We start from the raw sequence: 12,361 nt of genomic DNA, 5'->3' as shown, positions 1-12,361 counted from the left end.
CTGACTGATACAGGGGAGGGGGAGTGAGAGAGAAAGAGAGTGAAGACACCTAGATTGCAAGCCTGAGTGACTTCACAGATAGCGGTACCTTCAGCAGCAATAAGGAAATTAGGGAAAGGGGAGGGTCGTAGGGAAAAGATGATGAGTTTTGAACACAGTCAGTTTAAAATGTCAACGTGACATTCAGTTCAAGATGTCTAAAGAGCTGTTGAAGATACAAGACTGTAGGTCTGGAGAGAGGTTATGACTGGACAAGTAAGTAGAACTGAGAGTCATCTGTATAGACAATGATCATTGAAACCATGAGAACTGATGAGGTCACCAAGTGAAATAATATAGAGGGAGAAGTAAAGAGGGCCCAGGACAGAGCTTGGTGGACTACTCCACCTACATTCCCTGCTTATTCTTGATAAGCAAGAATCAGGAACTATCATATTCAGTAACTCAGTGTTCAATAAACCTAAGAACATAGGGAAAAAATATCTATTATAAGAATTGCTTGGAAAATTTGAAAGCAATTTAGAAAAAATAAGGTTTGTACAAACATTTTATACCATATACTATAGTAAATTATAAATGGCTGTTCAACATATTTTATACAAAATCACACATAAATTTAATGAAAGTGGATTGCATTATCTTGTACAATTATGGCTAAGCAAAGGACAAAGACAATCACAAAAAATAAAATAGGTAATTTTTAGTTACATGAAATTGAAAAGTTTTTTGAACAAATAAACTGCCACATCTAAGATAATGGAAACTACCAATTAGGAAAAAAATTTGCATCAAATATCTCTAATAAAGGTACAACATTCAAATTGTATGGGCGATTAACACAATTATATAAGACCAAGAGCCATTCCCCAAAAGAATTGAGAACTGTTAACAACCATAGGATTGCAGTAATAATTATAGAAATGCAAATCAAATTCGAGTCTGGAAATTTCACCTCAGATCCAGCAAATTAACAAAGATGACAAAAGATAGAAATAATGTTGGAAAGGAAGATGGACAGACTAATTCCTATGTTGGTAAAACTATGAACCATCTTTGAAAGCAATTTGGAATTATTCTTTTAAAAAGAGACTAAAATGTCCATATCCTTTGGCCTAGGAATCCTACTGTGAGACATATAGCCTAAGGAGGTCAAAGAAAGCAAGGTTCTGTATATAGCAAAATATTCATAGTAGTACTTTTTTGTGGTAGCATAGAACTGAAAATGAAGTAGGTAGCAATCATTTGGAAAATGGCTTAACAAATTGTGGGACATGTATATAATAGAATATCACTGCACTCTAAGAAGAGAATATTAATGTTAAGAGTTCAGGGGGCAGGTAGGTGGCACTGTGGATAGAGCACTGACCCTGGAGTCAGGAGGACCTGAGTTCAAATCCGGCCTTGGACACATAACACTCACTAGCTGTCTGACCCTGGGCAAGTCACTTAACCCCATTGCCTAGCAAAAACAAAAACAAAAAGAATTCAGAAAAAAGAGAAGATATGTGAATTGATGCAGTTCAAAGTTAGCAAAACCTGAAAAACAATATACACAATGACTACGACAACAGAAATGGAAAGAACAGTGGAACTGAATAGTTTGTAATCATAATGACCAAGCTTAGACCTAAACAGGAGTTGAGAAAATACAACTTCAGTGCTAAGGTGGAGGACTTTGTACATGGAATATTGCATATACCATTTGATGCAGTTGATAATGTTGGTTTTGCCAAACTTCTTTCCTTTTTCTTTTTAAAATTTCTGTTACAAAAGAAGGCTCGCTGAGCAGGGGACAAGTGAGGGGATTACATTTAGAAGTAAATATAATGTAAAACAAAAGAAATCAATAAAAATATGTAATAATTTTTTTTAAAAAATCAATAGGTAATCATGACTCTTACCCAAGTAGCACTTACAGAGCAAAGTTTATGTACTCATTTTGGGTAACATGAATACAAGGATGGAGGTTTCTATCCCCAATTAATGTAAACCATGAAGGCCTAGATTTCCCAATTGAATCAGTCAAAGGTATAAACTAGGTAGAACAAGTCCTTAATTGTTTTAGGAGGAGTGAAGTACTTGGGTCATTGAATGAAAGAAGATAACACATTAGGAAATATTTTGTGATGTGGCAGAAATCAGACACATCTCTGGGCTTAGGCATAATACAGCAAGCCAGTTCAGAAGAACACAGTCCAGCATTGGTAGCTTCCGGACTCAAGAGCACCTTAAAAAGGTCAGACCCTCATATCTCTACCAGAGACTATGGAGGGTGAGGGGTGGGTAGTGTTACACTCCCCCTCCCCTATTGACATAGAAAGACCCAACCTATATCAGAGAGAAGCACACCAAACACAAACAGAATCAGATTTAGAAAGATATCCAAAGAAGAACATAATCTGAAGGCATGGAATCCTTTGAACCAGAAAAGAATGTTTGTATAAACTCAAGAAAGGGCTTCCAGTAACAAGGAAATATATTTACCCTTTGGCCACACATATTCTTTACACATGTATCTTAATATCATTGTCCTTTAAACTATCTTCCTCTGAACTCTGGGAGAGTAGAGTGTGCCGTAGGCTTTTTGGGGAGGAGATATTTTTGAACCAATTGTTCTTATTAAATTAAATTAATAAATACCCATTTTCTAAGAGTATTTACTAAGCACACGGGTGTACTTCAAATTATTAGTTGTGTGACTACTAGAAACCCAAGAACCAGAGACAGACTCTTAAGAGTAATGTCGTAATTCACCTTGGGAGACCTAGCCTGCAAACTAGAGTGGGATTTGGGGAAATAGCTCCAGAAGGTATGCTGCATTCAAATGCTAGAGAGACTGTAGGCTGACTCCACTAAGCTTTATTCTTATGCCTCTGGGTCATGAATAGACTTTTTTTTTGGGGGGGGGTGCGCTAGGCAATGGGATTAAGTGACTAGCCCAGGGTCACACAGCTAGTGAGAGTTATATGTCTGAGGCTAGATTTGAACTCAGGTGTGAATCTAGGGCCAGTACTGTATCCACTGTGCCACCTAGCTGCCCTTCATGAATAGACTTTTAAGGACTTGATCTATTGCCTCATGCATGTACCAGTGGTGGTTTATGCAAATACAAGTAAGCCCCTTTTCTAATACACTAAAGTCTTTTCTGTGATCTACAGTGGGAGAAAGGAAGGGAAACATGGTAAAGCATTTTACAAGAGGGAAACTTGACAATTTTTTGTACTTTTCATTTTATTTTAATAAATTATGGGGTTTCAGTGTGGATTGCCTACATGATATAAAGCTAAAAGATTTCTCAAGGAGAGGAGAGTGAAGGGAGGGGAAGAATTTGGGACTCAAAATTTAAAAAACAATGTTAAAAAATTTGTTTTTACATGTAATTGAGATGCTGCAGTAAGGAGTATTATATCATTTATCCATCAGATGGCACTACACTCAACCAACCCAGTGCTTTTGTCAGAACAGATTCTGTGCTGTTAGGATTTCTGCTGCCCAGCAGATAGGCCTCTCAGCCTATAAACTCTTAGCTTCCCCAACCCCTACGCTCCAATCCAAATTTGTACAGATTATGGTACATATGTAACTGCCTGATTACGTATTTTTTTAAAACTTATTTCTTCTTTTCTGTGGGAGCTCTGGATTTTGTCTATGACATTCCTGGGGATCCCTTTCAGGAAATGATTAGTGGAGTCTAACTTTACCTCTTGGCTCTAATAGATTAAAAGTTTTCATTTATGTTGTACTTTGCCCTTAGGTGCTAATAGAACTCTATAGTTTGCATTTATGATTTTTTTGAAATATAATTTTGTAGACTGTATTTTTTATTCTGGTTTTCAGAGATTCTAACAATTCTTAAATTGTCTCTCCTTGACCTGTTTTCCAGGGTTGGTTGGTTGGTTTGTTTGTTTATTTTTTTAATACCAAATATATTACATTTTCTTTTTTTTTTTTTAATCTTTTGAATTTGTTCTCTCATGGAGTCATTGATTTCCATTTGTTCTATTCTAGTCTTCAGGGATTCCATTTCTTTGATGAAGTTTACCACTTCTCTTCTAAGCAGATTTTTCTTCCAATTCTCATCCCAGCAATCTGAAAGCTTCTTTTGTCATTCTGGTTATAGTGCTTCTCAATATCAACCAGTTATAAGTTAGAGCATTTAGAGGCTTTGAGAGGGTAACATAGTAGTTTAAAAGTTCTGATAATAACCACCTTTTCCTAGATAAGTCTTAACTCTCAAAGATTCTTCAGATATGGCCGGCTGATGAAGCTACTTTCTCAGATTTGTAATCACCCTCTGCTGAGACACTATTTGACCCAAACACTTGACAGAGGCACTGAAGAATATTTCCCATCACTTGACAGATACAGACCAACTAGGTAACCTCTGAATGATGTCATCTTATCTAGACTTGTTCTGAGGTCTCATGGTCTCTAGACCTGTGTCGTGACATTTCCTAGACTCCAGCCTGTCCTTTCACATTCAACCCTATGCAACTCTAACTTCATATATTGTCTTCTTCAGTTAGAATGTAAGATAGATTTATAGCCATTATGACTTCCTGAACAGAGACAGGCAGCCCAGCATCATCTACTTCAGGGTTTCAGCTAGTGTTAAAAGGAGGAAGTGGGGGTAGAATTTGCTGTTACTGACAATTAGGTTGTATAAGAAGAAGACTACACATATATGGAGGAAAGAGTCGGGGGGGGGATACGTTTTAGATGAACCTCATTCTTATCTGAAAGGGACAAAGGAAGGTTGAACGTATATACATACATACAGTTTGGTGTAAAAATATATCTCTGCAAGGAAACAAGCATGGAGGGGTGGAGTTGATTAAAAGAGAGGATAATATTGGGGAATAATTACAAGCAAAACAAGCTTCCTGATCCTAAAAGGAGAAAAAAAAAACTAGAATCTGAGGGGGTGCCTTAGATTGTCTGCCTTAGACAAACGGGGAAATAGCTGAACAGATTGTGGTCTATGAATGTAATGGAATGTTATTGTTTCATAAGAAATGACAAAAGAGATGCTTTCAGAGAATCTTGAATAGTACAAACTGATACAGAGTGAAGTGATCAGAACCAGGAAATAATGTATACACTGAACAACTTTGAAAGGTTTACAAACTCCAATCAAAGCATTGACCAACCATGTCTCTAGAGGATTTATGATGATGCATGTTACCCATCTCCTGAGAGATGTAATGTATATAAGACGAGGACACGTATTTTTGGACATGACCACTGTATGGATTCATTTTGCTTGATTATGCTTATTTGTTACAAGGATTTTTTTTCCTTTCTCCCTATTGAGGGGTAGAAAGCAGTAGTGCTACTGCTCCCCCCTCCCCCCCAAAAAGAACCACAGCAACATATTTTAAAATGCACAGAAGAGAATAGAAGAAAGTTCAGAAGGTTAAATAGGAGAGTTTTGGGAGAAATGTGTAGCATTTATTGTATACTTATTTTAAAAAGCAAGCAATGTGAAATGGAAATTCACGGTTTCATACAGCATCTTTTTGTGTTCAGTGTGTATGAAAATAATCCAGAATAAAAAATTTTTTTAAAACTAACATAAACTACTTGAAGGGCAGCAATTGTCTTACTTGCTTATATTTGTATCTGTAGCATTTAGCACATAGACTTAATAAATGCTTTTTCATTCATTTATTCATACATAATTACATGTCTTCCAGCCAGTCTAACCTTTGATAGGTTTTTTCTCATACTCTTCCAACATTTTTCAAAGGTCATACAGAATCCAGGTATAGCAATACCTCTATTGTGTTGTGAACCATTTTTTCCACAAACCATGGAAAAGTGAGAGATGCTTCTAAAATTTCTTAGGGCATGTGCTCAAACTAATAGAATCCTATTGGGCAGGAGAGTCAGGGTGGTAGAATGGATAGAGGGCTGGGTTCAAGCTCTGCCTCTGACGCTGGATGAACAGGCAGATCTCTAAAGACTCTTAAATTGCTAAGGAGTTGTCAGGTTAGGTTGGTGAAGAATGTAACAAGAATTTCCTCACCATTGAAATCCCAGGTTTGTATTAAAACAATGTCTTACCACGAGTGTTATTCAGCAGGAAGTCATTTGGCAACTTCGTAGTTTAATTATTCTTGCTAATTAAGCACAAAACTAAGTTGTTTCTCTGTGCAGAAAGAATGCATTGTCGTTACATTGCCTTTCTATTGAGAATAATTGTAGTGCTCCTAACTTTAGGGTGGAGGGGAGTGGGTGCCCACAGGGCCAGGTATTGCTTAGCTGCTTAAAAAAATTGTAAGGGGGGCAGCTAGGTGGCGTAGTAGATAGAGCACCGGCCCTGGAGTCAGGAGGTCCTGAGTTCAAATCGGGCCCCAGACACATAACACTCATTAGCTGTGTGACCCTGGGCAAGTCACTTAACCCCAACTGCCTCACACACACACAAAAAAAGTTGTAAGGGAAGACTAACAGCTGTCAGAAATTGCCCAAAACTGGCTGTTCTGCATAGGTAGAGGGAATTTCTTCACCTGGAGTGCCATATATGCCAATGAAATCACAGGTCTGGAGTGGAAAAGTAATATGCTTGGAGAGCTGTGTGCATGAGTGGATAGAGAGCTCATGTCTAAGTCAGGATGATCCAGGTTCAGATTCTGCGTTTGATACATACTAGTTGTATGTCCCTAGGAAAGTTACTCATCTCCTCAGGCAATTCTCTATAAGTTACAGATCTTCAATCCACATAAAAATGCTGTTGTCTGCATTACTAGAAGATTTTTTTTTATTGGTACTTTCCTATGCCATTAAAGTCCAAAACTGTGGAGATTATTGGAGAAGTGGTCATTGTGTTTAAAAAATGCATCAATAACACATTTCATTTTTTAAAAGAAATTGCACATGTGTTAAAAACATGAACCATCAAGGACAAATGCATGTATTAACTTTTGTGCTCCCCAAATGGAGCAAAATCCCACCTACTTTGTCCTAAAATTATAGCTCTTGTCTCGAGTCACATTTGTGTTCTAGGCTAATTCTTCTTGCCTGATCTCTTCTAGTTTGCCGAATGTGCCTCCAAGAACCAGGAGATCCTGAAAAGTTAGGGGAGTTTCTGCAAAGAGATAATCTCCGTATCCATTATTTCTGTCTTGTGAGTATATCCACTTCCCTCCTGTAAATTCCCAGTGGCTTCTGTGTGTTATTCCTCATTTTGTTCACCCTGTTTCATATGCTCAATCCCATTATATTAGTTTTTTCCTCCCTGCTTCCTCAGTTTAAGCAGTGGTGGAAAGTCTATTGGCCTTGGAATCAGAAGACTTGAATTTGGGTCCTACGTGACATTTTATTAATTATGAGATACTGAACAAATTATCTGACCTCTCTGTGCCTCAGTTTCTCATCTGTGAAATGGGTTTTATAATACCCATACTGGTACTGCCCTCTCACAGGATTATTTTGAGGGCAGTGCTTTATAAACCTTTAAGTGAGATATATGTGTGTGTATGCATTATTATACACCTTTATATACAATAATAATAAACCTTACCACTCTATCCTTGTATCTTGCTCTTCATTGATGATTGCAGTCTCTCTGTTCTGCTGCCTTTCAGATCCTGTCCAGTGGGCTGCCCCAGCGGGGCCGGGCCAGTGATGGCTTCCATGGATTCTTACCCGAGGACATCAAAAAGGAGACAAGCCGTGCTGCTAGGAAGGCTAGAAACCCTGAAAATAAGGGCCCTTGCCCCCTTTTCTGTCCCTTTCCTTTCCCCCTGTTGGGTTCTGAGTGCCTGTTGAGCACAATGCCTTCCCCATCTGCTCCAGACTCTGGTGGGCTGGAGGTCCCAATTGAGGAGGGAGCAGACAAGCCCTCGAGCTTTCCTAGGGGCCCCCTACCCCTACTTATCAGGGCACTGCCATTTCTCGAAAATGTGCTGGGGGCTATGGTTTCTTCTTTCTGGGTCTGTGAGCACTGTCTGGGGTCTCAATTACAGACCTGCTTTGTGTGCAAGAAAAAGGGAGCTGCCATCTTCTGCCAGAAGGAAAGGTGCCGAAGAAACTTCCATTTACCTTGTGGCCGAGAGAGAGGCTGCATCTCACAGTTTTTTGGAGAGTACAAGTGAGGATTTGAAAAGCAGAGTTGAAGCTGCCCATTTAGAGTTGGCTTTAGCTGGGATGAAATTGAAAGCAGGTTGTCATGGGCCTAGTTTGAATCCATCCTTTAGTTTGGTTCAACATTGTTGTTTGGGGGTGATGATGATTCAGCCAATAAGGCCTTACCTGCTGATGTCACCACATTAGACCCTTGGACAGCCTACCCTCTGGGAGATGCTCTCTTGGCTTCAAGCCTTGTGGGAAATGGAGTGACACATTCGTAGAACAACTTTGCAGTCCATTGAGATTTCTCCATAGGCTGGCTAATTGGCAGGTAGCAGTCACAAGTAATTGTCATGACCTCCACTTCAGTGTTGTATCCATTACACCAGACAGATAGGTTACATGCAGAAACGTGTAGCAAAGTTGTATACAGTAAGCCAAATAGGTCACGAAATATATATCCCACAGCATTACATATCAGGTTATTGTAGTATATAATATCATATGTTGAAGTCACATACAAACTATACAATGTACACACTCCATGAATGATCATTGTCTGACTACAGATAGACATGGATAACCTCCTTTCTCATTATCCATGGGACATCATATATCAGCCAGACCACTGGCCAGTCCAGCCACTCCTATGTCTCAACCAGTTTGTAGTTGCCCATTGCTAACTCTGGCACCTAATGAGTCAGGCTCTATATGTGGCTTCTCTTCCTTGGAGCTTTCACAGCTGGAGTATTAGGTAGAAAATGGGCAGCCACTGAATCCATCACTTCTTTCCTATTTCAGCGTAGGCACAGGTGGTAAGAAGGCCCATGGTTTTCTATCCCTTGAGAAGGTACCAATCTATAGCATCCTCATCATTCAAATTGTTATTTGAAACCTTTCCGTAGACCATCATCTGTCTCCATACCATCTTGCAGTTGGTAGATGGGCCATGCTAGGACTTCTCTTGGCTGGTTCTTCATTTCTTCTGCTTGCCAGGGAGTCCAGCTAATTCCCCTGTGGGTAATATATCATTTTGGATGGGCCTCAACCATTCTTTGGGGCTGTGTTGTAGATTAGCAAATTTCTTAGGTTCTGGAGAACTTAGTATGGGATAGCTCTGCAGTGGTATTCACTACCTTGTGCTTTCTCTGGGCACCAAGACTTCATAGCATGCCTCAAATGTGGCTGTTACTCAAAGTCAAGCAGACACAGATGGTACCATTCTTGGTGACATTATATGCATGAACTCAAAAGGCCACATGCTGACTCCACTGAGACTTGCACTCAGGCCTCAGGGTCCTCACTGTGTTTAGCAGGTACAATTAAAAGAGATCCCTTTGAATGTGGTAAGGTGCAACTCTAGACTTCTTTTAACTCTAGTTATTACCAGAACTTGTACCTCCTGTATTCTCAAGATGTTAGCCTTAATTGGAAAAGGAATGAGGACTCTGAAATGTGGTATGCCTCTTTGATATGTAAGTTCAGTGTGCCCTTAATCGTATCTGGGCTTCATTCTCCCTTGGCCACATGGTCCAGGTCCCTGGAGTTCTATTACCTCATAGACTACTTGGCCACTCCTAGATCCCAACCATAATCTTTTTGTATATAAGATACATCTTGTCTCCATTAAGATGCTGGGATTCTTATAATCTAGCCAATAGCTCACAGGTGCTCAGATTCCTTAAGAGTCTGGCCTATATGGTGGATCTTTAATAAACCTTGTCTTTGGCTGAGAAAAAAAAAAGATTCAGTGTGACTATCTTGTGCTGATAAATCCAGACATGATCAAGGATGTCACTGTGCTTTGAGTTCTCTGGAAAACTTGGAGTTTAGCCCTAAGATTTTTGGAAATATGTTCCTAAGGACATACTCCATACATAGAATATCATGTTTTAAGTAACTTGGAAACTTCACAAGGGTTATATGTTTGCTTCTCTCCCCAACCTTAAGTTATGAACATCTGGCATTCTAAACAACTCTTTAAAACCAAATTGGTGCCTTCAGAAATGGGGAAATATAGGACCTGGCTAATTTGGCTTTGCATGTCAATAAAATGCTAGTGAGAATCAGACAATTTTCTAAAAAACATTTTTATTGGTATACTTTGTTTTTATATCATTTTCATTTCTGAATGTATCTTCCCCCTATCCCTTATCCAAAATGTCATCCCTTATAGCAAAGAATTTCCAAATACATCAACCACATTTGTTAGTGTATATGCCACACCTATAGCATCCTACCTACCTCTTCAAAGGAAGATGGAAGATGCCTTTTCTCAACTCTTCTCTGGGTCCAAGTATGGTCAATATTATTACACAGTTTTTAGTTTCATTTTGTTGTTCTTAGTTTTTTACATTATTATAGTCAGCATCTATATTGTTTTCTTGATTCTGCTTCATTCTCCAGTCAATATGAGATTTTTCGTGTTTTTCTGAAATGCTTCATATTTGCCTCTCCCCTCAATGCAAATATTCCATTATATTCATGTACCACACTTTGTTTAGCCATTCCCCAGTCAATGGACATCGACTTTGTTTCCTATTCTTTGCTACTACAAAAAAAAATGCTTTGAATATTTTGGTGTGTATGAGATCCTTTTGTATTTGGCCTTTCAGGAGCATGTACCTCATAGTAGAATCTCTGAATCAGAGAACTTGAACATTTAAAATTTTTTTTTATTTTGAACATTTTAGTCAGTTTTAAGCTTACCTCTTAATTCTAAATTGCTTTCCAAAAGAATTAGACCAATTGACCGCTGTATCAACAGTGTGTTAGTGTGCCTGTCTTCTTATAGTACCTCCAACTTTTACTATTTCCATCTTTTGTCATTTTTGCCAACTTGCGAAGTGTGAGGTAAAACCTCAGACTTTTTTCAATGTTCTTTTCTCTGATTATTAGTAATTTGGAACTGTCTTGAACGTGGTGGTTAGTTTGCAGTTCTTCTTTTGACTCCTTATCTTTGGCTTTTGGTCTTAATGTTTCTGTTAATTCTCCATATGCTTTGCATATCATACCCTTATCCGAGAGACTTGATGGGAAGATTTTCTTCCCAGTAGATACTTTCCTTTCTTAACTTAGCTACATTGATTTTGCCCAAGGCAGTTGTGGGGGAAGGGAGTGGAATCAAGAAGACTTCTGAGTCCAGATATAGCCTTAGACATTTAACTGGCTGTGTGACCCTGAGCAAGTCACTTAATCTCTGCCCACCTCAGTTTCTTCATCTATAAAATAGGAATAATAGCACCTATCTCCCAGGTTGTTGTGAAGATAAAATAGTATTTAAAAAGTGCTTTGTAAAACTTAAAGCACTATGTAAATGCTAGCTGTTATTATTATTATTACTATTATTATTATTTGTGCAAAAGCTTTTTAATTTTGTGATTGAAAGGCTTTGTTCAGTTAATTTATCCCTCCTCCTACAAAAGCTGTGCTTTCCTAATTTTTTTTACAGTATAAACATTTTTTAAAAATTTTCCTTGATAGTATTTTATTTTTTCCAATTACATGTAAAGATAGTTTTCAACATTGATTTTCATAAAATTTTGAGTTCCAGATTTTTCTCCCTCCTCCCCAAGACAGCAAGTAATCTGATATAGGAGTATAACCTTTTACTTTCAGTGACCACGCCATTTTTAACCATTTTTAGCAATCTACCGTAGGTCATATTTGAACTATGTGTTACTCCTTTTAAGGTGCAATCTATGGGAAACATTGCCAATTGTATGTGAGCAAAATAGGTATGTAGAACATATTTTATTAGGATGTGTACTCAGGGAATTTTATTTGTTTAAGGGAAATAGTTATTGAATAAATCATAGAAGACATTATTTTTATTCACCAAATTAAAGAAACTAAAATTTAAATAATCTTTAAAAAATAACTAATTGAGAGAATAAACATAGACAAGGAGGAAACAAAATTACTGCTTTTTGGTGATGATATATGATGGTTTACTTAGAGAACCTTAGAGAGCCAAGTTCAAAACTAATTGAAACAACTTTAGCAAAGTTACAGAATGTAGAATAAATCCACATGAATCATCAGTATTTCTGCCTGTTACCAATAAAACCTAGCAGGAAAAAAAAGAAAGAGAAATTCCATCTGCTTTCCCAGACCCACACAGGAACTATATGAGCACAATTACAAAGCACTGATTATGCAAATAAAGACATATCTAAGTAATTAGAGAAATATTAATTGCTCACGAGTAGGCTGAGTAACTGTAATAAAAATGACAATATTAATTTAATTATTCAGTGCCATACCAATCAAACTATGAAAGGATTGC

General features: G+C 37.9%; 1 protein-coding gene across 10 annotated transcripts in view; it reads left to right on the top strand.

The window, feature by feature from the left end:
* Positions 1 to 12,361, top strand: part of PHF7 (PHD finger protein 7) — a 45,556-nt gene that overhangs the window by 17,239 nt on the left and 15,956 nt on the right. For all 10 annotated transcript variants that reach the window (XM_078152333.1, XM_078152327.1, XM_078152329.1 and 7 more), the window contains 3 exons: positions 7,038 to 7,129; positions 7,590 to 7,691; positions 7,971 to 8,095. In XM_078152333.1, the coding sequence (XP_078008459.1) occupies positions 7,038 to 7,129; positions 7,590 to 7,691; positions 7,971 to 8,095 (319 nt within the window). The remainder of the gene's footprint in view (positions 1 to 7,037; positions 7,130 to 7,589; positions 7,692 to 7,970; positions 8,096 to 12,361) is intronic.

This window comes from Phascolarctos cinereus, unplaced genomic scaffold (genome assembly GCF_003287225.1).
Source record: "Phascolarctos cinereus isolate Bilbo 61053 unplaced genomic scaffold, phaCin_HiC Scaffold_4;HRSCAF=312, whole genome shotgun sequence".
NCBI classification, from domain to species: Eukaryota; Metazoa; Chordata; class Mammalia; order Diprotodontia; family Phascolarctidae; genus Phascolarctos; species Phascolarctos cinereus.
Note: the sequence above shows the minus strand (reverse complement) of the source record. Positions and strands in the feature narration are given on the sequence as shown.